Source organism: Oncorhynchus kisutch, linkage group LG15 (genome assembly GCF_002021735.2).
Source record: "Oncorhynchus kisutch isolate 150728-3 linkage group LG15, Okis_V2, whole genome shotgun sequence".
Taxonomy (NCBI): domain Eukaryota; kingdom Metazoa; phylum Chordata; class Actinopteri; order Salmoniformes; family Salmonidae; genus Oncorhynchus; species Oncorhynchus kisutch.
The window spans coordinates 77,193,078-77,215,755 of NC_034188.2; the positions used below are offsets into that span (position 1 = coordinate 77,193,078).

Genomic DNA, 22,678 nt, shown 5'->3' on the forward strand with positions numbered 1-22,678 from the left:
AGTCTTATGGCTTGGGGGTAGAAGCTGTTAAGAAGCCTTTTGGACCTTGACTTGGTGCATGAACAGGGAGTACAGGAGGGGACTAAGCACGCACCCCTGAATGGCTCCCGTGTTAAGGATCAGCGTGGCGGATGTGTTGTTACCTTTCCTTACCACCTGGGGGCGGCCCATCAGGAAGTCCAGGATCCAGTTGCAGAGGGAGGTGTTTAGTCCCATGGTCCTTAGCATAGTGATGAGCTTTGAGGGCACTATGGTGTTGATCGATGAGCTGTAGTCAATGAATAGCATTCTCACATAGGTGTTCCTTTTGTCCATGTGGGAAAGGGCAGTGTTGAGTGCAATAGAGATTGCATCATCTGTGGATCGGTTGGGGAGGTATGCAAATTGGACTGGGTCTAGGGTTTCTGGGATAATGGTGTTGATGTAAGCTATGACCAACCTTTCAAAGCACTTCATGGCTACAGACGTGAGTGCTACGGGTTGGAATGTAATTTAGGCAGGTTACCTTAGTGTTCTTGGGCACAGGGACTATAGTGGTCTGCTTGAAACATGTTGGTATTACAGACTCGGTCAGGGACAGGTTGAAAACATCAGTGAAGACACTTGCCAGTTGGTCAGTGCATGCTCAGAGTACACGTCCTGGCAATCCGTCTGGCCCAGCGGCCTTGTGAATGTTGACCTGTTTAAAGGTCTTGCTCACATCGGCTACGGAGAGCGTGATCACACAGTCATCCAGAACAGCTCAGGCTCTCATGCATGCTTCAGTGTTACTAGCTTCGAAGCAAGCACAGAAGTAATTAAGCTGGTCTGGTAGGCTCGTGTCACTGGGCAGCTCGTGGCTTCCCTTTTGTAGTCTAAAATAGTTTGCAAGCCCTGCCACATCCGGCGAGCGTTGGAGCTGGTGTAGTACGATTTAGTCTTAGTCCTGTGTTAACGCTTTGCCTGTTTGATGGTTCGTCGGAGGGAATAGCGGGATTTCTTATAATATTCCGGGTTAGAGTCCCACTACTTGAAGCGGCCGCTCTACCCTTAACTCAGTGTGGATGTTGCCTGTAATCCATCGGTTCTGGTTGGGGTATGTACAGTACGTACAGTCTCTGTGGGGACGACGTCCTCGATGTACTTATTGATAAAGCCAGTGACTGATGTGGTGTACTACTCAATGCCATTGGAAGAATCCCAGAACATATTCCAGTCTGTGTTAGCAAAACAGTCCTGTAGCTTAGCATCTGCTTCATCTGATCAGTTTCTTATTGACCGAGTCACAGGTGCTTCCTACTTTAGTTTTTGCTTGTAGGCAGGAATCTGGAGGATAGAATTATGTTCAGATTTGCCAAATGGAGGGCGAGGGAGAGCTTTGTACGAGTCTCTGTGTGTGGAGTAAAGCTGGTCTAGAGTTTTTTTCCCTCTGGTTGCCCATTTAACATGCTGGTAGAAATGAAGTAAAACGGATTTGAGTTTTCCTGCATTAATGTCCCTGGCCACTAGGAGCGCTTCCTCTGGATGAGTGTTTCCCTGTTTGCTTATGGCCGTATACAGCTCATTGAGAGAGGTCTTAGTGTCAGCATCAGTTTGTGGTGGTATATAGACAGCTACAAAAAATACAAATGAAAGCTCTAAGCTGTTGTCTACAGCTTATCATGAGATACTCTACCTCAGGCAAGCAAAACTTAAAGACTTCCTTAGATTTTGTGCACCAGCTGTTGTTTACAAATATACATATGCTGCCACCCCTTGTCTTACCAGAGGACGCTGTTCTATCCTGCCGAAAAAGCTTAAAACCGCCAGCTGTATGTTAATCATGTTGTCTTTCAAGCCACGACTTGGTGAAACATAAGGTATTACAGTTTTTAATGTCCCGTTGGGAAGATATACGTGATTGTAGTTTGTCTATTTTATTATCGATTGATTGTAAGTTGGCTAATAGGACTGATGATAAAGGTAGATTACCCTCTCAGTGTTGGATCCTTGCAAGGCACCCGGACCTTCGTCTTCAATCCCTTCGTCTCTTTCTCCTGCGAATGACGCTGATGAGGGCCTTGTTAGGCGTCGAAAGTAAATCCTTCCTGCCCGAAAGAAGGAAAAGTATTCTTCCAGTATGGGGTGAGTCATCACTGTCCTGATATCTAGGATCTCTTTTCGGTCATAAGACACGGTGGCAGAAACATTATGTACTAAATAAGTTACAAATAACGCGAAAAAACATACACAGTAGAACAATTGGTCGTAAAACGGCAGCCAAAATGTCTTGTATGTTGCTGCATAAATTATGTAATCTGCCAGGGAGACCATGTATACTGTAGCTAAGAAAGTAATACTAAGTGCATGTTGTGTAGTAAGCTGTTAGTAGCCCATGTGCCTGGCCCTAATAATTTCACCTACTGTTCTGACTTGGTGGTGCACATGTAGCCTATAACCTGTTTTAGAGAAATGTAATCATTGAATATTGTAAGAGCTTTCATTATCTGCTTAAATGTCCCATTTATTTATCCTACCGTTCTGACTCTGTGTACAGGGAGAACACTGTAAGAACGGCCCATGTTCTGAATTCTGTAGCTGTACATTTCAAAAGTGCTGAACAAATATTTATATTGACTATGTCTGTCCTAACTTGCTCATTAATGTCTTAATCAAAATTACGGATTGTCCTCTTATGCCATAGTTTGTACATCTCAATTGTCAGTAGAAACAACATTTGTTTAAGCAAGTCAGCCATAACAGCTATGTTTTTTTTAAAGGCAGTAAATAAGCCTGAATGAACTGTTTTGCTGCCAGAAAAAGCTCCGCTGATAGCCAGGTCTAGCAGTGGTAAGGTGTTGGGACAGCTTTATGTAGGCCCTAACAGCTTGTGGGCAGGGTTTTTCACCGTTATAGTGCAATTAATCTATTGTTTAGTGATGTGTTGTGTCGTGACTTTGCCGGCATGCATCCCCTCCCCCCAAAAATGGCCCTTGGATGGTCTGTCAGCTGACGCCTGGTTGCTTAAACAGGATCATATGATTAACTGCCTGGGCTGAGTTACTAGTGAGACACACGGCAAGGGAATGGCTGGAATGGAATACTAGCTATACAATTCAGGTAAACAGCTATCTTTACTGGATCAGTAGTGTAAAGTACTTAAGTAAAAATACTTTAAAGTACTACTTAAGTAGTTTTTTTGTGGTATCTATACTTTACTTTTTATACATATTTTCTTTTGTTGATTTTACCCACTTTTCTCCCCAATTTCGTGGTATCCAATTGTTACTAGTTACTATCTTGTCGCATCGCTACAACTCCCGCATGGGCTCAGGAGAGATGAAGGCCATGTGTCCTCCGAAACACAACCAAGCTGCACTGCTTCTTAACATAGCAAGCATCCAACCCGGACGCCAGCTGCACCAATGTGTCGGAGGAAACACTGTGCACCTGGAGACCTGGTTAGCAAGCACTGCGCCCGGCCCGCCACAGGAGTCGCTAGTGCGCGAGACCACTACGCCACCCGGGAGGCCCTTACTATTTATATTTTTGACATCTTTTACTTTTACTTCACTACATTCCTGAAGAAAATAATGTACTTTTTATTCCATACATTTTCCCCTGACACCCAAAAGTACTTGTTACATGATGAATGCTTAGCAGGACAGGAACATGGTCCAATTCACGCACTTATCAAGGGAACATGTGGTCATCCCTACTGCCTCTGATCTGGCAGACTCACTAAATATAAATGCATCGTTTGTAAATGATGTCTGAGTGTTGGAGTGTAGCCCTGACTACAGTGCCTTGCAAAAGTATTCGGCCCCCTTGAACTTTGCGACCTTTTGCCACATTTCAGGCTTCAAACATAAAGATATAAAACTATATTTTTTTGTGAAGAATCAACAACAAGTGGGACACAATCATGAAGTGGAACGACATTTATTGGATATTTAAAACTTTTTTAACAAATCAAAAACTGAAAAATTGGGCGTGCAAAATTATTCAGCCCCCTTAAGTTAATACTTTGTAGCGCCACCTTTTGCTGCAATTACAGCTGTAAGTCGCTTGGGGTATGTCTCTATCAGTTTTGCACATCGAGAGACTGACATTTTTTCCCATTCCTCCTTGCAAATCAGCTCGAGCTCAGTGAGGTTGGATGGAGAGCATTTGTTAACAGCAGTTTTCAGTTCTTTCCACAGATTCTCGATTGGATTCAGGTCTGGACTTTGACTTGGCCATTCTAACACCTGGATATGTTTATTTTTGAACCATTCCATTGTAGATTTTGCTTTATGTTTTGGATCATTGTCTTGTTGGAAGACAAATCTCCGTCCCAGTCTCAGGTCTTTTGCAGACTCCATCAGGTTTTCTTCCAGAATGGTCCTGTATTTGGCTCCATCCATCTTCCCATCAATTTTAACCATCTTCCCTGTCCCTGCTGAAGAAAAGCAGGCCCAAACCATGATGCTGCCACCACCATGTTTGACAGTGGGGATGGTGTGTTCAGGGTGATGAGCTGTTTTGCTTTTACGCCAAACATAACGTTTTGCATTGTTGCCAAAAAGTTCAATTTTGGTTTCATCTGACCAGAGCACCTTTTTCCACATGTTTGGTGTGTCTCCCAGGTGGCTTGTGGCAAACTTTAAACAACACTTTTTATGGATATCTTTAAGAAATGTCTTTCTTCTTGCCACTCTTCCATAAAGGCCAGATTTGTGCAATATATGACTGATTGTTGTCCTATGGACAGAGTCTCCCACCTCAGCTGTAGATCTCTGCAGTTCATCCAGAGTGATCATGGGCCTCTTGGCTGCATCTCTGATCAGTCTTCTCCTTGTATGAGCTGAAAGTTTAGATGGACGGCCAGGTCTTGGTAGATTTGCAGTGGTCTGATACTCCTTCCATTTCAATATTATCGCTTGCACAGTGCTCCTTGGGATGTTTAAAGCTTGGGAAATCCTTTTGTATCCAAATCCGGCTTTAAACTTCTTCACAACAGTATCTCGGACCTGCCTGGTGTGTTCCTTGTTCTTCATGATGCTCTCTGCGCTTTTAACGGACCTCTGAGACTATCACAGTGCAGGTGCATTTATACGGAGACTTGATTACACACAGGTGGATTGTATTTATCATCATTAGTCATTTAGGTCAACATTGGATCATTAAGAGATCCTCACTGAACTTCTGGAGAGAGTTTGCTGCACTGAAAGTAAAGGGGCTGAATAATTTTGCACGCCCAATTTTTCAGTTTTTGATTTGTTAAAAAAGTTTGAAATATCCAATAAATGTCGTTCCACTTCATGATTGTGTCCCACTTGTTGTTGATTCTTCACAAAAAAATACAGTTTTATATCTTTATGTTTGAAGCCTGAAATGTGGCAAAAGGTCGCAAAGTTCAAGGGGGCCGAATACTTTCGCAAGGCACTGTATACATAAATGTAAAAAACAACAAAATGGTGCCATCTGGTTTGCTTAATATAAGGAATTTTAAAATTTTATTTTGATACTTAAGTATATTTTAGCAATTACATTTACTTTTGATACTTAAATATATTTAGAACCAAATACTTTTAGACTTTTACTCAAGTAATATTTTACTGGGTGACTTCTACTTGAGTAAATTTCTATTAAGGTATCAATACTTTTACAGAAGTATGACAATTGGGTACTTGTTCCACCACTGTACTGGATATGTTACAGCTAACCTCTCTGTGCCCCATCTCTTCTTAGAACACACAGGCCAACGAGCTGAAGTGCAATGCTGAGTCTCTCGTTGGTTAGCAACTGACCCCCTTTCTTTATAAAGTCATAAGAAAGGATCTACTAGGAGGGAGAGGGTGTGGAGAGGGTGTTTTTCATCATAGAGGCCGGCCCAATGCTTTTCTTCCTGGGAGAAAAGAGAGGGAGTTAGGGATTGAGAGAAGGGGGAGGGGGGCCTTCAGTTGAACACTATGGCTGGTAATATATGCAGCCTTATTGTGGAGAGTCAATGCACCGTGCATTAATGGGGGGGGGGGATACCTTCAGCCTTCCGTTTACCCCCTCAGAAAGACTCAGTGTCAACCAGAATCTCATGCAAGCTGCAACAGCGGCGCCCATCCCATCTATTACTTATTTATGTATTTTCATACCAGAGAGGACATCTTGAGACAAGGCCCAAGGACAACGGACTGGAAGACTCAATAACGGTGTGATATTCTAAATAACTTTTCTCTGGTTACAGACTGTGGTTGAAGGCTCAGCAGAACTCACATGTGGATTTCCTCTACAGACAGTTGACACAGCATGTCTGACACATACGCCAATAGTGTCTGAACTCTGGAGATATATCAAACTCACTTATCAAGCAGGAAGTAGAAGGAACAGGATCAAGACAGGTCATGAATTAAGGTGAAAAAATTACTATGCGACGTACATACGTACAGTAATACATTAGATTATCAAATTGAAGATGAGGGCTTTCCTCATCTGATATACACCAAGAAAGTATAGTAACTAAAGTAATTATAAGTAACAACTGCTTATGAAATGCAATGCTATTCAATGGTATTTATTTAAATAATTTTAGGTTCATATTTCTATGGCTGAAATCCATGGTTACAAGTCAGCACACGGGACTAAAATTGTTTATCTAATACAATATTACATAATACATGTATTTACAACTTTGTTTACTTTATTACTATGGCAATGATCATACACATTATTAGTTAACATTGAGTGCTTTTGTAAATTCATTTTGGCTACTCCGGTTTCAGAGAACTCTCCTTTGAGTGTGCCAGAGCGCAGAATAACTGATGAATTTACTAACGTGTAACCCCCATTGAATATGACAGGTGTCAGTAAAGGTTGGCAAAAAAACTGAATTAAATTGTTGCTAGCAGCACAGTTACAGTCACTAATGCTCTAGATTGATGAAAACAAGGCTCGTGATAGGACAAGCAGTAAAAGTGGTTGAGGTTAGAGACATGAAACTGATAGTCACTGTGGTGAGTATGCACAACAGAGAATGTGCTAGAAGGCTTCAGAGATTCCAGAACACTGTTCAGTTGGAGGTTTGACATTTGGTGAGGGGTATTTAGGAGACTTCACTGATCAAGGCCCCATAAACATGGTGGGTAAATGCAAAACGGTTCATGGCCTATTTTGTTCTACTTGGAAAATTTCTGTCACCACAAACAATTGTTTATGTGGCCACAAGGTTCAAGATACTCATCCTCCTGTTCTCACAACTAACACAACACACACGGGCACATAACACACATAACACACTGGTTTGCATTTTGTGTAAAGATACAATTATCGAAACAACATACCGAAGACCAAAGTCTAATGGAAATAATATGTTTCAGGTGTAATGTCTTCTTCTCCCCACCCTATTCCCCAGGAACTGATGATGTCACAGAGCAGGGGTCATGGTGGGTCAGGGGTTCGGATGAGGGAGCTGTATGTTCTGCTGTGTGTGGTACTGACTCTACCAGGCTGCAGAGGCTTCCTCCCCAACTTCTGGTCCCGTGTGTTAACCCTGTCCTTGGACTCCTACACACACCAATTCATCACTGAGCAGGGTGTCCTCAACGTCACTCTGGAGACACTGAGCATGGCCAACACACACCAGCACACACAGAAGCAGGTGAGGCTGTGGTGTGTGTGTAAACACACATAATCACATTGCAGTACTGTGTTCCATCTTAAGAGCGTTTAATCCAGCTCCAGGTAATGCATGGAAGGCTGTCTATAGACACCATGATGATGATGATGACTGCTGTCAGTATCACGACCAGCATTGTTTTATTGTTGCTTTTGGGAAATGTTGCTTTAGCTGCCTAGTAGCCTAGTGGTTAGAGCGTTGGACTAGTAACTAGAAGGTTGCAAGATCGAATCCCTGAGCTGACAAGGTAAAAATCAGTCATTCTTCCCCTGAACAAGGCAGTTAACCCACTCTGTCACGTCGTGTATGTAGGTGGCTGGGAAGTCAGGCGCAGGAGAATCAAATTCGGTACAAATGGGAGTATTTTAATAACTTAAAACACAAACTCCTAAACCAAAGTCCACAATAAAATAAATGTGGGTACAAGAACCCGTCGTGCACCAATCCATAAAACATGAACATTTTTTTATTTTATTTTACCTTTATTTAACCAGGTAGGCAAGTTGAGAACAAGTTCTCATTTACAATTGCGACCTGGCCAAGATAAAGCAAAGCAGTTCGACAGATAAAACGACAGAGTTACACATGGAGTAAAAACAAACATACAGTCAATAATGCAGTATAAACAAGTCTATATACAATGTGAGCAAATGAGGTGAGAAGGGAGGTAAAGGCAAAAAAGGCCAAGATGGCAAAGTAAATACAATATAGCAAGTAAAATACTGGAATGGTAGTTTTGCAATGGAAGAATGTGCAAAGTAGAAATAAAAAAAATAATGGGGTGCAAAGGAGCAAAATAAATAAATAAATTAAAATTAAATACAGTTGGGAAAGAGGTAGTTGTTTGGGCTAAATTATAGGTGGGCTATGTACAGGTGCAGTAATCTGTGAGCTGCTCTGACAGTTGGTGCTTAAAGCTAGTGAGGGAGATAAGTGTTTCCAGTTTCAGAGATTTTTGTAGTTCGTTCCAGTCATTGGCAGCAGAGAACTGGAAGGAGAGGCGGCCAAAGAAAGAATTGGTTTTGGGGGTGACTAGAGAGATATACCTGCTGGAGCGTGTGCTACAGGTGGGAGATGCTATGGTGACCAGCGAGCTGAGATAAGGGGGGACTTTACCTAGCAGGGTCTTGTAGATGACATGGAGCCAGTGGGTTTGGCGACGAGTATGAAGCGAGGGCCAGCCAACGAGAGCGTACAGGTCGCAATGGTGGGTAGTATATGGGGCTTTGGTGATAAAACGGATTGCACTGTGATAGACTGCATCCAATTTGTTGAGTAGGGTATTGGAGGCTATTTTGTAAATGACATCGCCAAAGTCGAGGATTGGTAGGATGGTCAGTTTTACAAGGGTATGTTTGGCAGCATGAGTGAAGGATGCTTTGTTGCGAAATAGGAAGCCAATTCTAGATTTAACTTTGGATTGGAGATGTTTGATATGGGTCTGGAAGGAGAGTTTACAATCTAACCAGACACCTAAGTATTTGTAGTTGTCCACGTATTCTAAGTCAGAGCCGTCCAGAGTAGTGATGTTGGACAGGCGGGTAGGTGCAGGCAGCGATCGGTTGAAGAGCATGCATTTAGTTTTACTTGCATTCAAGAGCAATTGGAGGCCACGGAAGGAGAGTTGTATGGCATTGAAGCTTGCCTGGAGGGTTGTTAACACAGTGTCCAGAGAAGGGCCGGAAGTATACAGAATGGTGTCGTCTGCGTAGAGGTGGATCAGGGACTCACCAGCAGCAAGAGCGACCTCATTGATGTATACAGAGAAGAGAGTCGGTCCAAGAATTGAACCCTGTGGCACCCCCATAGAGACTGCCAGAGGTCCGGACAGCAGACCCTCCGATTTGACACACTGAACTCTATCAGAGAAGTAGTTGGTGAACCAGGCGAGGCAATCATTTGAGAAACCAAGGCTGTCGAGTCTGCCGATGAGGATATGGTGATTGACAGAGTCGAAAGCCTTGGCCAGATCAATGAATACGGCTGCACAGTAATGTTTCTTATCGATGGCGGTTAAGATATCGTTTAGGACCTTGAGCGTGGCTGAGGTGCACCCATGACCAGCTCTGAAACCAGATATAACAACAAACAATCTCTGACAAGGACATGAGGGGAAACAGAGGGTTAAATACACAACACTTAATGAATGGGGTTGGAACCAGGTGTGTAAAACAAGACAATACCAATGGAAAATGAAACATAGATCAATGATGGCTAGAAGACCGGTGACGTCGACCGCCGAGCACAAGCCCGAACAAGGAGAGGCATCGACTTCGGAAGAAGTCGTGACAATATATCAATTTTCAGAAATGTTGGTAAATTAGCTTTTATTGTTTAAAGAAATTATGAAAGAGATTGGTGTGTTTTTCACTATCTAATCATGGCATGGGGTTGTTCAATAGTACCACATTATGAGTCATAATACCCATAAAACCTAGCGTTCAAACAGGAAAAATGTTCCAATCGTTTTTTCCCACAATTTTCCCCATAGCGGATTTTAGAAACACTTAAAACAAGGTCTGTGTTTCGTGTAGGCTTAGTCTGGCGTGATGTTTTGTTAACCATGTAAATCTCTCTCAGACAACATGACTTTTATTAATACTCAAATTCGAAAATACCAATTAGCATCAAAGTAGATATCATGGAAGACTACAAATCCTTGCAAGCTCCTTTACGCCATCTGGTTTCATTTCAGAGAAATAAATAACAATGTTTTTTTGCAAAATGCTATATATCCACCTCACTCTCAGAGAAATAAGTAGTACTACTAGGTTTTACACAGTGAAATGTAACAAATAAACGTGCCTATTTTCCTCGAAAGTACTCAATGTCACGATTCCAAAACAATACAATATTACAGATAGCAAATTAATTATCTCACATCTCAGGAAAATATTTGCAATGTTGTGCTTCTTGTTGATGAAAGTCATGCTAATGTTGAGTTTTTGATCTCGTACCCAATTGACTTCCATTCACTCCTTGAAGGAGAGCGCTCCTCGTCCCAGAATCGCCCAGATTGCACCGCGCGGCCCATTGATGTAGCATGGGCAGCATACACAATGGCCGTTAATACAATTCAAAGGGAGTTTCCAATCTCCTTTAAAGTATCTCTTACTCTGCTCAACTAATGAAGAGACATGAGAGAGCAGTTCGCTGTTAGCTACTTTTGGTCACTCAAAACTCCGTCAAGGTACATAATAATGTTTTTGAAATAATCACTCATAACTTAGATTTGACGAGGTGTAAGCACTTCTGACACCCTGTTATGATGACCTTATGGTACGTTCAAGACAACTGGGAATTCAGAAAAAAACGAGGTCATATCATGACGTCTGTGATTTTAAGTTCGGAAGGTCGGAGCTCTAGAAAGAGGCCCGAGTTCCCGACTTCTCCGACTTTGAATTCCGAGTTCAAAACTATTTTTCCCAGTCGGAGCTCGTTTTTTCCCTGAGTTCCCAGTTTGAACACACTGAAGTCAGAAGTTGGAGATTTCCGAGTTCTGACTTCATAGTTCTCTAGGTTTCTTCCTAGGTATTGGCCTTTCTAGGGAGTTTTTCCTAGCCACCGTGCTTCTCCACCTGCATTGCTTGCTGTTTGGGGTTTTAGGCTGGGTTTCTGTACAGCACTTTGAGATATCAGCTGATGTACGAAGGGCTATATAAATAAATTTGATTTGATTTGATTTGATAGTTGTTTTGAACGCTGCATTAGTCAGATATCACAGGAGGTTGGTGGCACCTTAATTGGGGAGGAAGGCCTTGTGGTAATGGCTGGAGTGGAATTAGTGGAATCCATAATGGCGCTGTGAATTCATAATGATGATGATGATGAATAAACTCAGTTGCTGGATGATGATGATGATGTTGACGGTCTCACAGGCAGGTCTGGGTCGGGGGTTCTGGCATGCAGTGGGGGAGGTGGTGCATTCCAATGCGGCCATGGACTTCCTCAGCTCCACACGGTCCGACCCAGTCTACCACTTTGACTCGGAGCGCGTGGAGGAATCTATGGCGATGCTACGGCAGTTCTGGGCCCAAACCCTGCTCTCTGCACGAGCCAAAGAGTACCAGGGGGCGAGACACAGTCTGGGACAGCTGCTACACTCATTGCAGGTACATTAGGCAAAACACTCGATACTCTGTAAAATAGCACATCATGTCAAATGTAAATATCACTCATCCAATAATAATTGGCGTTGTGGCAATTTGAATATGCAATGAGCCTTTTACATGAGAATGAAAGGAGAGGTCCCCAGTGTCTGACCTGCAGGACGCTGACTGTCTGTCTCTGTGAACAGGATTTCTACAGCCATAGTAACTGGGTGGAGATGGGTCAGCACTCAATATACCTCCACCTGCTGCAGCCTGGGCAGCCAGCCTTCCCTGTAGCCACAGGTACAGTTTAAACACATTGTGGGTTAAATGAACGAGATCTGTGTTCATAGTTCTCTTTGTCTATCTGTCCTCCCCAGAGGACACTCCTACCTGTATGGAGTGTCACAGCGCTACTTGCAGAGATAACCTCCTGCCCAGACTGACCCAAAGTCAGCAGTACCCTCTACTGCTCACCACTGGGTACTTCAGCACCTACCCACCCAAACCACAAGGTACAGAGGCCTAGCTATTTTCATTCCTGTGTAGATTGAAGAACTAACATCTGAGCCAGATACAAGTATATTGATTCAGTTCTTTGTAATCTTTAAAAAAAATGTTTTTAAATACTTCAAACGTCTGCAAGCTTCAACATGAGTGTGGTTTCCATTTGAAAAAATCTCTGTCACACTTTTTAATAACTTTATCTTTGATGAAGAATCATTATAAATACTGTGTTTTTCAGGGAAGTGTAGTCACGGGGGTGTACTGGACAGCAGTCGTCACCAGGGGGCCAAGGGGGGCATCAATAAGGACAGCACCTCCCCCCTATTCTCCCCCCATCACTACCTCCATGTGGAGGCTGCCCGCCTCGCTACCACGGCAACCCTTACTGTGCTCAGAGACCTCCGAGACAGTGTGGGCAACATCAGCTTCCTCAGGTGGGGTCTATGTAGCCTTCATTATGATGTTAAATACACTTTTTTAAATAAAGTTTGATATGATTACATTTGAACTTGATCTATAGACAATCCATTTGTGCTGATATTCTAAACATGGTAAAAATGGTACACAGAACGTATCATATAATGTGTTGTAACTACTCGTGCTACTGTGTTTCCCGTTCTTGGCTGTACTATCCTGAGGGTAGACTGTTTCCTTCTGTTGGCTGTACTATCCTGAGGGCAGACTGTTTCCTTCTGTTGGCTGTACTATCCTGAGGGCAGACTGTTTCCTTCTGTTGGCTGTACTATTCTGAGGGCAGACTGTTTCCTTCTGTTGGCTGTACTATTCTGAGGGCAGACTCTTCAGTGTGAAGCAGCCTCCAGCGCTGGTGTTTGTCATGGACACCACAGGCAGCATGTTTGAGGAGATCACCGCAGCCCGCCTCCGTGCCCACTCTATCATCCAGGCCCGCGCCAACACTCCCGAACAGCCTGGCACCTTCCTGCTGGTGCCCTTCCATGACCCAGGTGAGGGAGAGGGCATGACCAGGCCAGGGTGTTAGTTGGCAGGGTTAGGGTCAGGGCCAAACCATGGAACCTTAAATGTTACCTGTGCCAAAAGTGTGTTACAGGCTAAACTCCTTTCTTCAGTTTTGGGGCACCATTTTACGTGTAATTGTCTACAAGAATATCAAACCTATATGACAGGCATTATGTTAATGTTATAGCTGCAATATACAAGTTATTAGTTTAGTTTATTAGGTTCTTCATTAGCTACTGCACGTGGAGAAGCTCCTCTTCCTGGGGTCCACATAAAGCTATATTACATGAAGAAAAATACATGTATACAGTGCATTTGGAAGGTATTCAGACCCCTTGACTTTTTCCTCATTGTTAGGTTACAGTCTTATTCTAAAATTGATTAAATTGTTCCCCCCCCCCTCATCAATCTACACACAATACCCCATAATGACAAAGCGAAAACTGTTTTTTATACATTTTTGCAAATGTTTTAAAAATGTACATAAGTATTAGGACCCTCAGTACCTTGTTGAAGCACCTTTGGCAGCGATTACAGCCTCAATTCTTCTTGGGTATGACACTACAAGCTTGGCACACCTGTATTTGAGGAGTTTCTTCCATTCTTCTCTGCAGATCCTCTCAAGCTCTGTCAGGTTAAATGGGGAGCGTCCCTGCACAGCTATTTTCAGGTCTCTCCAGAGATGTTTGATCGGGTTTAAATCTGGACTCTGGCTGGGCCACTCAAGGACATTTAGAGACTTGTCCCAAAGTCACTACTGCATTGTCTTGGCTGTGTGCTTAGGGTCGTTGTCTTGTTAGAAGGTGAACCTTTGCCCCAGTCTGAGATCCTGAGTGCTCTGGAGCAGGTTTTCATCAAGGATCTCTCTGTGTTTTTCTCCGTTCATCTTTCCCTCGATCCTGACTAGTCTCCCAATCGCTGCCACTGAATACAGCATGATGCTGCCACCACCATGCTTCACCGTAGGGATGGTGCCAGGTTTCCTCCAGACGTGACACTTGGCATTCAGGCCAAAGAGTTCAATCTTGGTTTCATCAGATCAGAGAATCTTGTTTCTCATGGTCTGAGAGTCTTTCCAAGTGGACTGTCATGTGCCTCTTAGGAGTGGCTTCTGTCTGGTCACTACCATAAAGGCCTGATTGGTGGAGTGCTGCAGAGATGGTTGTCCTTCTGGAAGGTTCACCCATCTCTAGAGAAAAAGTCTAGAGTTCTGTCAGAATGACAATCGGGTTCTTGGTCACCTCCCTGACCAAGGCCCTTCTCCCCCGATTGCTCAGTTTGGCCAGGCGGCAAGCTCTAAATAGAGTCTTGGTGGTTCCAAACTTCTTCCATTTAAGAAAGGAGGTCACTGAGTTCTTGGGGACCTTCAATGTTGCAGAAATGTTTTGGTACCCTTCCCCAGATCTGTGCCTCAACACAATCCTGTCTCTGAGCTCTACGGAGAATTCCTTCGACCTCGTGGCTTGGTTTTTGCTCTGACCTGCACTGTCAACTGTGGGACCTTATATAGACAGCTGTGTGCCTTTCCAAATCATGTCCAATCAATTGAGTTTACCACAGGTGGACTCCAATCAAGTTGTAGAAACATCTCAAGGATGATCAATGGAAACAGGATGCACCTGAGCTCAATTTTGAGTTTAATAGCAAAGGGTCTGGATACTGATGTAAATAAGGTATATCTGTTTTTAATTTTTTATAAATTTGCACAAAAAAACTAAAACCTGTGTTCACTTTATCATTATGGGGTATTGTGTGTAGATTGATGAGGAAAAAAATAATTTAATCAATTTTAGAATAAAGCTGTATTTTTTAATTATTTTTTTAAGTTAAGGGGTCTGAATACTTTCCAAAGGCACTGTATATATAATTATATTGCGGTTCTACCAGTGTAACTCACTCAGTGTGTACCGTGCTGAAGTGAATACATTTCCCTGTGTTCTCTGTGCTCCAGGGGTGGGGCCGGTGTATGAGACAGAGAAACCGGAGGAGTTCATGAGCTATATGGAGAACCTGATGGCTCTGGGTGGAGGAGATGAACCTGAGATGTGTCTTTCTGCCATACAGGTAACACAGAGAGTAGCTACAGCTGATTTGACATCAAATTATTATCTTTTAATAACAGCATAGGATAACATACAGTAAACATCATTTGTACATAGCAAAGGCCAAATCATCATTTTCAGAGGATTTCATATTTTAGCAGTTTTTTACCCTCTCTTTGTTGATAGTCTTATGTACATTCATGTACCTGTGTGTTACAGCTGGCCCTCACTCATAGCCCACCCCTGTCAGAGATATTTGTATTCACTGATGCCTCCCCTAAAGATGCTCACCTGTACAATGCTGTGAGGGCTCTTATACTAGAGAAACAATGCAAGGTAACACTTTTTGTTTTTGTGATCAAAATGATAAATGATAACAAAGGATCCCAGATAAACAATCCAATCCCTTCTGGCTCCACCAGATGACCTTCCTCCTGACTGAAGACCCCAGTCACAAGATGAAGGGCAGCAGGAGGAAGAGGAGGAGGAGGAGGGAGACTCTGTCCCCTGACCGTTTCGCTCTCTACTCCTCCCTGTCCTCTGTTTCCGGGGGACTGACTGTCTTCACCACTAACTCAGACATCCACCGTGTCTCTGCCATAGTTGAGGACAACACAGCTGCAGATAAGGTACTGCAACAAGGCAAAATGCTCACTGTGGTAGAGTACAATCATTATCTACAGAGGTACACCTGCCCATACTGATCCACTATTTGTTTGAAATTAATAGGTTTTGTTACTATATGATACAATGCTAAATAAAATAGTTTCTTAGAATGGTACTTCTCTCCTTATTCTTTTCAGGCAGGAGACCTGTCATTGGTATTATCCCTAGGCAGATGAGTTGCCTCCCACATGTTGCCCTAGGTCTGGGATTTGGTAGACTACAATACGTCATTTGGGAAACACTGCCCTCACGCCAAAGCCTTCTGTCTCCCTCTGTAGGTGACTCTGCTACATGCAGAGAGTGATAGTGACTCCAACTTATCCCACTACTTCAGTGTGGACAATTCAGTGAAGTGCGTGACCCTTCATCTCACTGGAGACCTCAGACAATGTGTCCTCAGCAGCCCAACTGGTACGACTACACATTTCACACACTGACATGTAGATACACACATGGACGACAGCCTTTTCTGTATGACATCTTCCTTCTCTCATTGTCTCCCTCCACCCCTCCCAGATCGTACTCAGTCTCTGTTGAATCAGCAGGGTCCCCTGGCAGAGTGTGAGCAGTTTCAGGGTCTGTACAGGATCAGCCTACTGTCCCCTATAGAGCCAGGCCAGTGGCACCTCAACACCATTGCTGATGGTCACGTCACCTTTAATGCCATAGGTACCCCGTCTGTCACTATACTACACACAGTACCTGTTCCCACAGAGTAATCATGAGCAAAACTCGAGTAGGCCGACTGATAACAGAGTAATACCTGTCTCCAAAGCTGACAGCAATGTGGACTTCCTGTATTACTTTGCTGTGGAGGCCAATGGAACGCATCCAGGCCTGGCTAAAGTGGAGGGGAGTCCAATTGCAGGTGAGGGGTGTGTGGTTTTTGGCTAGAATACAGTATATATTTATTTATCCTTCATTTGTCTAGCCTATACGCTTCATGACTAAAAAAATCATGATCACATCTATTCATCCATTTGCTGTTTCATGTCCGTTCAGGTGTCCCAACCTTTCTAGTGCTGGCTGTCACAGGTCTATTGCCCAATGCGAAGGCCTCTTTCAGTCACGTGACCCTGCTGGGAGCAAATGGGGAGAGCCTCCAGAAAGTGTGGCTAAACTCGTCCTCTTCATCTGCATCCTCTGGAGAGGAGCTGGTTGGCTGGATGGCCTCTGTTCCCAGGGTGCCGTTCTGTGTCCGTCTATCCGGCAGAGACGGGGGAGGGAACCGCCTGGAACGCGTCTCCACGGAGATGATCCAGCACACACACATTAAGATACAGGTACAACAACAACAGCAACAAACAGCCAACTGATACTGTACAGCCCAACATCTGGACATCATGGACAATAAGGCCGAGCACAATGCTACACTGTGCATAACAGAACACACCACAAAAATCAGTTGTCAAGCAGAACATTACAAATAACAAGACAGTCTAGCACAACACAGCCATGAACACAATAGAAGAAAGAGTAAGACATTATGCACCTTCTCCCTCCCTCCCTCCCTCCCTCCCTCCCTCCCTCCCTCCCTCCCTCCCTCCCTCCCTCCCTCCCTCCCTCCCTCCCTCCCTCCCTCCCTCCCTCCCTCCCTCCCTCCCTCCCTCCCTCCCTCCCTCCATCAGGTCCTGTCTATCCCACGTCTGGTTCCTGGCCACAGTACGACAGTATTTTTTGATGTTCAGAACCACGGCCCCGCCCGAAACCTCACCCTGACCGCTGACGATGACCGGGGATATCTCTCTCAGAGAGGACCACACAGGTAGACAGGGCAAAACAGACCAACAATGTCAAACTGTCACAAAATGGCTAATTATTATAATAATGAATCATTTATTACACTTTTATAGCACTTTGCATTACAGACAGAATCGCAAAGCTCTTGTTAAGCAAAATAAACAACAATTAATTAAAAAAGATATACTGTATAGCAGATAGTAATCACTGCTCCCTACTCTATGTTATTTCTCATTCTAAAATGTTTTTCTCTCAGCCTCTCTGTGGGGGAGAGAGGGTCAGTGAGGGGTGAGGTGGAGCTCCAAACTCCTAAGGGGGCTGAGGCAGGAGGGGCTGTCACTATGACTCTGACAGTGCGAGTGCTGGACTCCCTGGACTCCAACTACGCAGTGTTGCACCTGACTGTAGTTCCTCCGGTGAGACCCATACACTGAGACAACCGAGCTTCTACTATGAGTACAATACATACATACTGTAGAAACAAGGCCTTTGAATCTCAGCTTTGGAGATCAGAAGCTCACTGGAATCAAGCATTCAAAATACATAGGGAAATGTCTATTTAATATACACATACTAATCACCTTGCCCACCCCTCTTTATGTCATCATTTCCTGTGTAGTATCCCTGATATCACATCCTGTCCCCTTCTCCCCCAGGATCCTGACATGTCTCCCCCATCATGTTCCATCATGCGAGTAGAACACACCTGCCCAGGCCCGACTCAGTGCACAGGAGTCAGATGGACTGTCTCTCTGGCTGTGACAGACAGGGGGTGCTCTGGCCTGGCTTCCCTCCAGCTCTCCCAGGGTCAGGGCATTCTCACCCTGCTCCACAGCCCCACAGACCCCCTAGGGGACAGCCTGGAGGAGAACCAGCCCACCCCCAAGCACAAACCTCAGAACCAGAGAGACAGGGAGAGGACAAGCCCAGCACATGGGGAGAATGGCTATGCTGAACTGGATCCCAGGCTGGTACAAGGTAACCCTCCTCTGAACGTGGCCCAGTGGACAGGTAGATTGCCCAAGCCTCTGTGGGTGAGGTATACCTCCCCCTGCTGCTCCCCCCAGGCGGAGCTCCTGGTGTGGGACGGGGCCGGAAATATGAGGCGCTGCCATCTGACCGCCAGCCAGCAGAGGGGTATACGGGAGAGGAGTGGAGTATCAGACAGTGCTGGAGAGATGCCGCTGCAAAGTTGCTTCCTGTTGTTTTCATTGTTGAGTTTGATTTGGACTGTTCCACTGTTGGTTGATGTGGGATCATTTCTCTATGTCAAATAACCTTAAAGATGTTCTGTAACCAAAAGGCTTCTGTTTTTATGGGCCACTAGAAGCACACTTTAGACTTCAGTTCCTCACCTGAACCTTTCACTGGAAAGCAGACAATGATGAATTAAGTTGATTTTTAAATAGTACTTTCTTGACATTGTGTCATACAAACCCTTATCCTTGTTGTCATTTGTTTTTGTTAATATATTTTTTTATTACCCCTTTTTCTTCCCAATTGGTAGTTACAGTCTGACTCCCGAACAGACACCACTACAGGTGTTAGAGACAAATAAATGCTGTGTCCTTTTGACCTTTTATTTAACTAGGCAAGTCAGTTAAGAAAACATTCTTATTTACAATGACTACCCCGGCCAAACACTAACCCAGACGAAACTGGGCCAATTGTGCCCTGCCCTCTGGTACTCCCAATCACGGCCGGTTGTGACACAGCCTGAAATCAAACCAGGGTCTGTAGTGACGCATCTAACACTGAGATGCAGTGCCTTAGACCGCTGCACCAGACTTTAATTACCCGTGAATGTAGTTCACCCAGTCCGAACCATTCACGGTGGTGTTCAAATCAAATCACCTGTGTGCACCTACATTGTAAACTTTCATTCAAAGGCTAGGATGTAGCAACCTCATGCTGGGTATAGGGAAACATTTAGTATCATGTAGTAGTTTAAACCTATCCATGTTACATTGAACTGGGGGAATGGAATATGAATGACAGTCATCCAATATGCTGTAATAAAAAATAAGGCCATGCTCATGAAAAAGAAGTCCACCCTCATCTTAAACGGCATCGACTGCCACTGGTCAACATGTTGTTGTTCTTTAACTTGCTTTCACGCACACACGCATGGGCACACAGCACACACCACACACCACACACCACACACCACACACCACACACCACACACATAAATCATTACCATGGACAGTCACGTCATATTTAGATTACATTGATTAGACTAAATAGTTTTTGGTACATTTTAGTTGTCACTGTATTCGACTAAGCATACTGTAGGTGATTAGATGATGTTGAAATGGTGCTGGAATAGTGGAGGCTGTTTTCTTTGCCACTTGCTGTAACAGGTTGTAAGTGATAGTTGTTTAGTAGTCCCAACATTTCGGAAACATGAACTCGCTTGACCATGTTGTTGGTCATGTAACTGTTTGTTACATGCAATATGTTTTGTGGACTTCACTGGACAGATGTTGCTCTTCGGTTTTGTAATGAAAGAAATGTGTGGTTGAATTTATTCTGCCACTGTGTCTTCGTATTGTCTCGGCCTTTAGGCCTATATATCACAGTGGCAAGGCATATGAACAGGTTATAGAGCAAAAAATGCAATTATCACAACACATAGATTGTTCTGTGTCTTTTTTTCCTGGCTTGACTTCCCTGGCGATTTTACCCAGACACAGCTACTATTTAACAGTCACACAAAACTTCTCCAGCCCTGGAACAGATCGATAAATCCTCCTCCATGGAGCTACTTCCTGATGCTAACCACTCCTTCAATGATATGCTGAAACGTTGATTTGTGGTTTCAAGTGTATCTTGCAGCTAATGTAACAGTAAAATAACAATTAACAGGATTTGTTTTTACAACATCAACCACAACAACAAAAGCAGAAAGTCTACCATTTGTAAATGACTAGGTTTTTATAGAGCACAAATTCATACAGATATTTCTTTGGTGTTCAGAAATGTATACAGATCAACTACTTCGTTAACTGCAATACAAAGCCCTTATCGCTCAGAATATGAGCTAGCACTTGGAAGACCAGAAATCACACTGTTAGATAATACTTGGCAAGTGGAGTATAAAACTGTAAATGATATGCACCTCATCTCTCTCCACTTCTGAAAATTACTTTTTAATGAATCATTGGTCACCCTCTTCCTCTTGATTTTGAGCTGAAATAACATGTGGCTTGTTTACTTTACTCTGACCAAACATAACACCTAGTGTAGCAAGAGGTTATAAGATGGACTCTTACCTACTACTCTCCTCCATACTAAGTTGGAATGATCCACAATGGCAATGAAAGGCCCAATCACACCCCTCTTGAACAGGACAGCGAGTATTAAGATGAATTTAACAGATACCATTTTTTATTTGACCTTTTTTCGGTTACTAGTCCAACGCTCTAAACACTAGGCTACCTGCCGCCCAAATGATGCCTTTCACTATGTACATGTTGGCCAGGTTCTTCTTTGGAACTGGATAGAAAGTTCACACGTGTGAACATACTACATGCTGTCAGTGGAGACTGCTGAGGGAAGGACAGCTCATAATAATGGTCAGAATGGTTTTTCTTGTGTTTGATACCATTCCATTCACTCCATTATACTCCATTCCAGCCATTATTATGAATCGTTCTCACCTCAGTGGCTTCCACTGCATGCTGTAGTATATCTCCAGCCAATTCAATTGTAAATGATATTGGGAAATGTACCTGTGCCTTACCGTCCATTCCTTACTCAACAAATGCAACTTAGTCACTTGGGCTCCTGAGTGATGCAGCGGTCTAAGGCACTGCATCTCAGTGCTAGACGTTTCAAATCTGACGGCTTGTATAGCCATGCCTTTAGCTCTCTGTTGCACTGTCTTGGCACACATATTTTGTCTTACCATGTTAATGATTGTAATGTTCACTGGTTACTCTCACAGCCGTATCCATTACATATCGATTACAATTCAGATTTCGATTGACGTCCCGCCAGAATTCAATTCCCTCAGGGTGGTTCAACCATTCTGGCATCACAGCCTCTTGTTTGCCACTGCTGTTGTACGAATAGACAATGACATCATCTATCATTACTGAATGGACGAGTTTTGGATTCAAGATCCATTGGGTTGCGATGCAATGAAGAGGAGGGGCTGGAAGACAACATTTGAAGTTATCGTTTCTGTAGCCTGTTTCAATAGAAAACGTTAAGACAACGTTGTGTAGTCGTTGTGTTTGCTGGGTTTAGCCTTTAAACAAAAGTATACCAAGTAAAACTGCATTTGGTTTGTTGTACTATGATACAACTTGGTGAGACAAGAATTCCAAAAGCATAACTCAAATAATGAATAAACCTAGGATGGAGAATTGCATTAATGAATTTACAATTGTGGTTATCATATTGCCAATAATATATTCTTGTTGGTGTATTCATGAACACAGCTTATGAGCTGAAGTGTAACAGGAAGTTGGCTTGAGTCAAATATCCCACTTCTGATGTTTTTTTAGGGCTCTGGAGTGGTGCAGCGGTTTGATTCTGGAGTGGTGCAGAGGTTCGATTCTGGAGTGGTGCAGCGGTTATATTCTGGAGTGGTGCAGCGGTTCGATTCTGGAGTGGTGCAGCGGTTCGATTCTGGAGTGGTGCAAAGCTAGTGAGGGAGATGTGAGTCTCAAGCTTCAGAGATGTTTGCAATTCGTTCCAGTCATGGGCAGCAGAGAACTGGAAGGAAAGACGACCATAGGAGGAATTGGCTTTGGGGGTGACCAGTGAGATATATCTGCTGGAGCGTGTGCTACGAGTGGGTGCTGCTATGGTGACCAGTGAGCTGAGATAAGGCGGGGCTTTACCTAGCAGAGACTTGTAGATAACCTGTAGCCAGTGGATTTGGCGACGAGTATGAAGCGAGGGCCAACCAACGAGAGCGTACAGGCCGCAATGGTGGGTAGTTTATGGGGCTTTGGTGACAAAACAAATGGCACTGTGATAGACTGCATCCAGTTTGTTGAGTAGAGTGTTGGAGGCTATTTTATAGATGA

The 22,678-nt window shown here is 43.7% G+C and overlaps 1 protein-coding gene across 1 annotated transcript; it reads left to right on the plus strand.

The window, feature by feature from the left end:
* Nucleotides 1-6,010: 6,010 nt before the first annotated feature.
* Nucleotides 6,011-22,346, plus strand: vwa7 (von Willebrand factor A domain containing 7). The gene is made up of 17 exons (XM_031791137.1): nucleotides 6,011-6,351; nucleotides 7,349-7,594; nucleotides 11,491-11,724; nucleotides 11,910-12,006; nucleotides 12,084-12,218; nucleotides 12,449-12,644; nucleotides 13,006-13,175; nucleotides 15,140-15,252; nucleotides 15,450-15,566; nucleotides 15,653-15,859; nucleotides 16,175-16,307; nucleotides 16,413-16,565; nucleotides 16,672-16,764; nucleotides 16,899-17,179; nucleotides 17,525-17,661; nucleotides 17,893-18,052; nucleotides 18,293-22,346. The coding sequence occupies exons 2-17, from the start codon at nucleotides 7,355-7,357 to the stop codon at nucleotides 18,911-18,913; spliced, it is 3,087 nt and encodes a 1,028-aa protein (XP_031646997.1). The 5' UTR covers nucleotides 6,011-6,351; nucleotides 7,349-7,354; the 3' UTR covers nucleotides 18,914-22,346.
* Nucleotides 22,347-22,678: the final 332 nt, after the last annotated feature.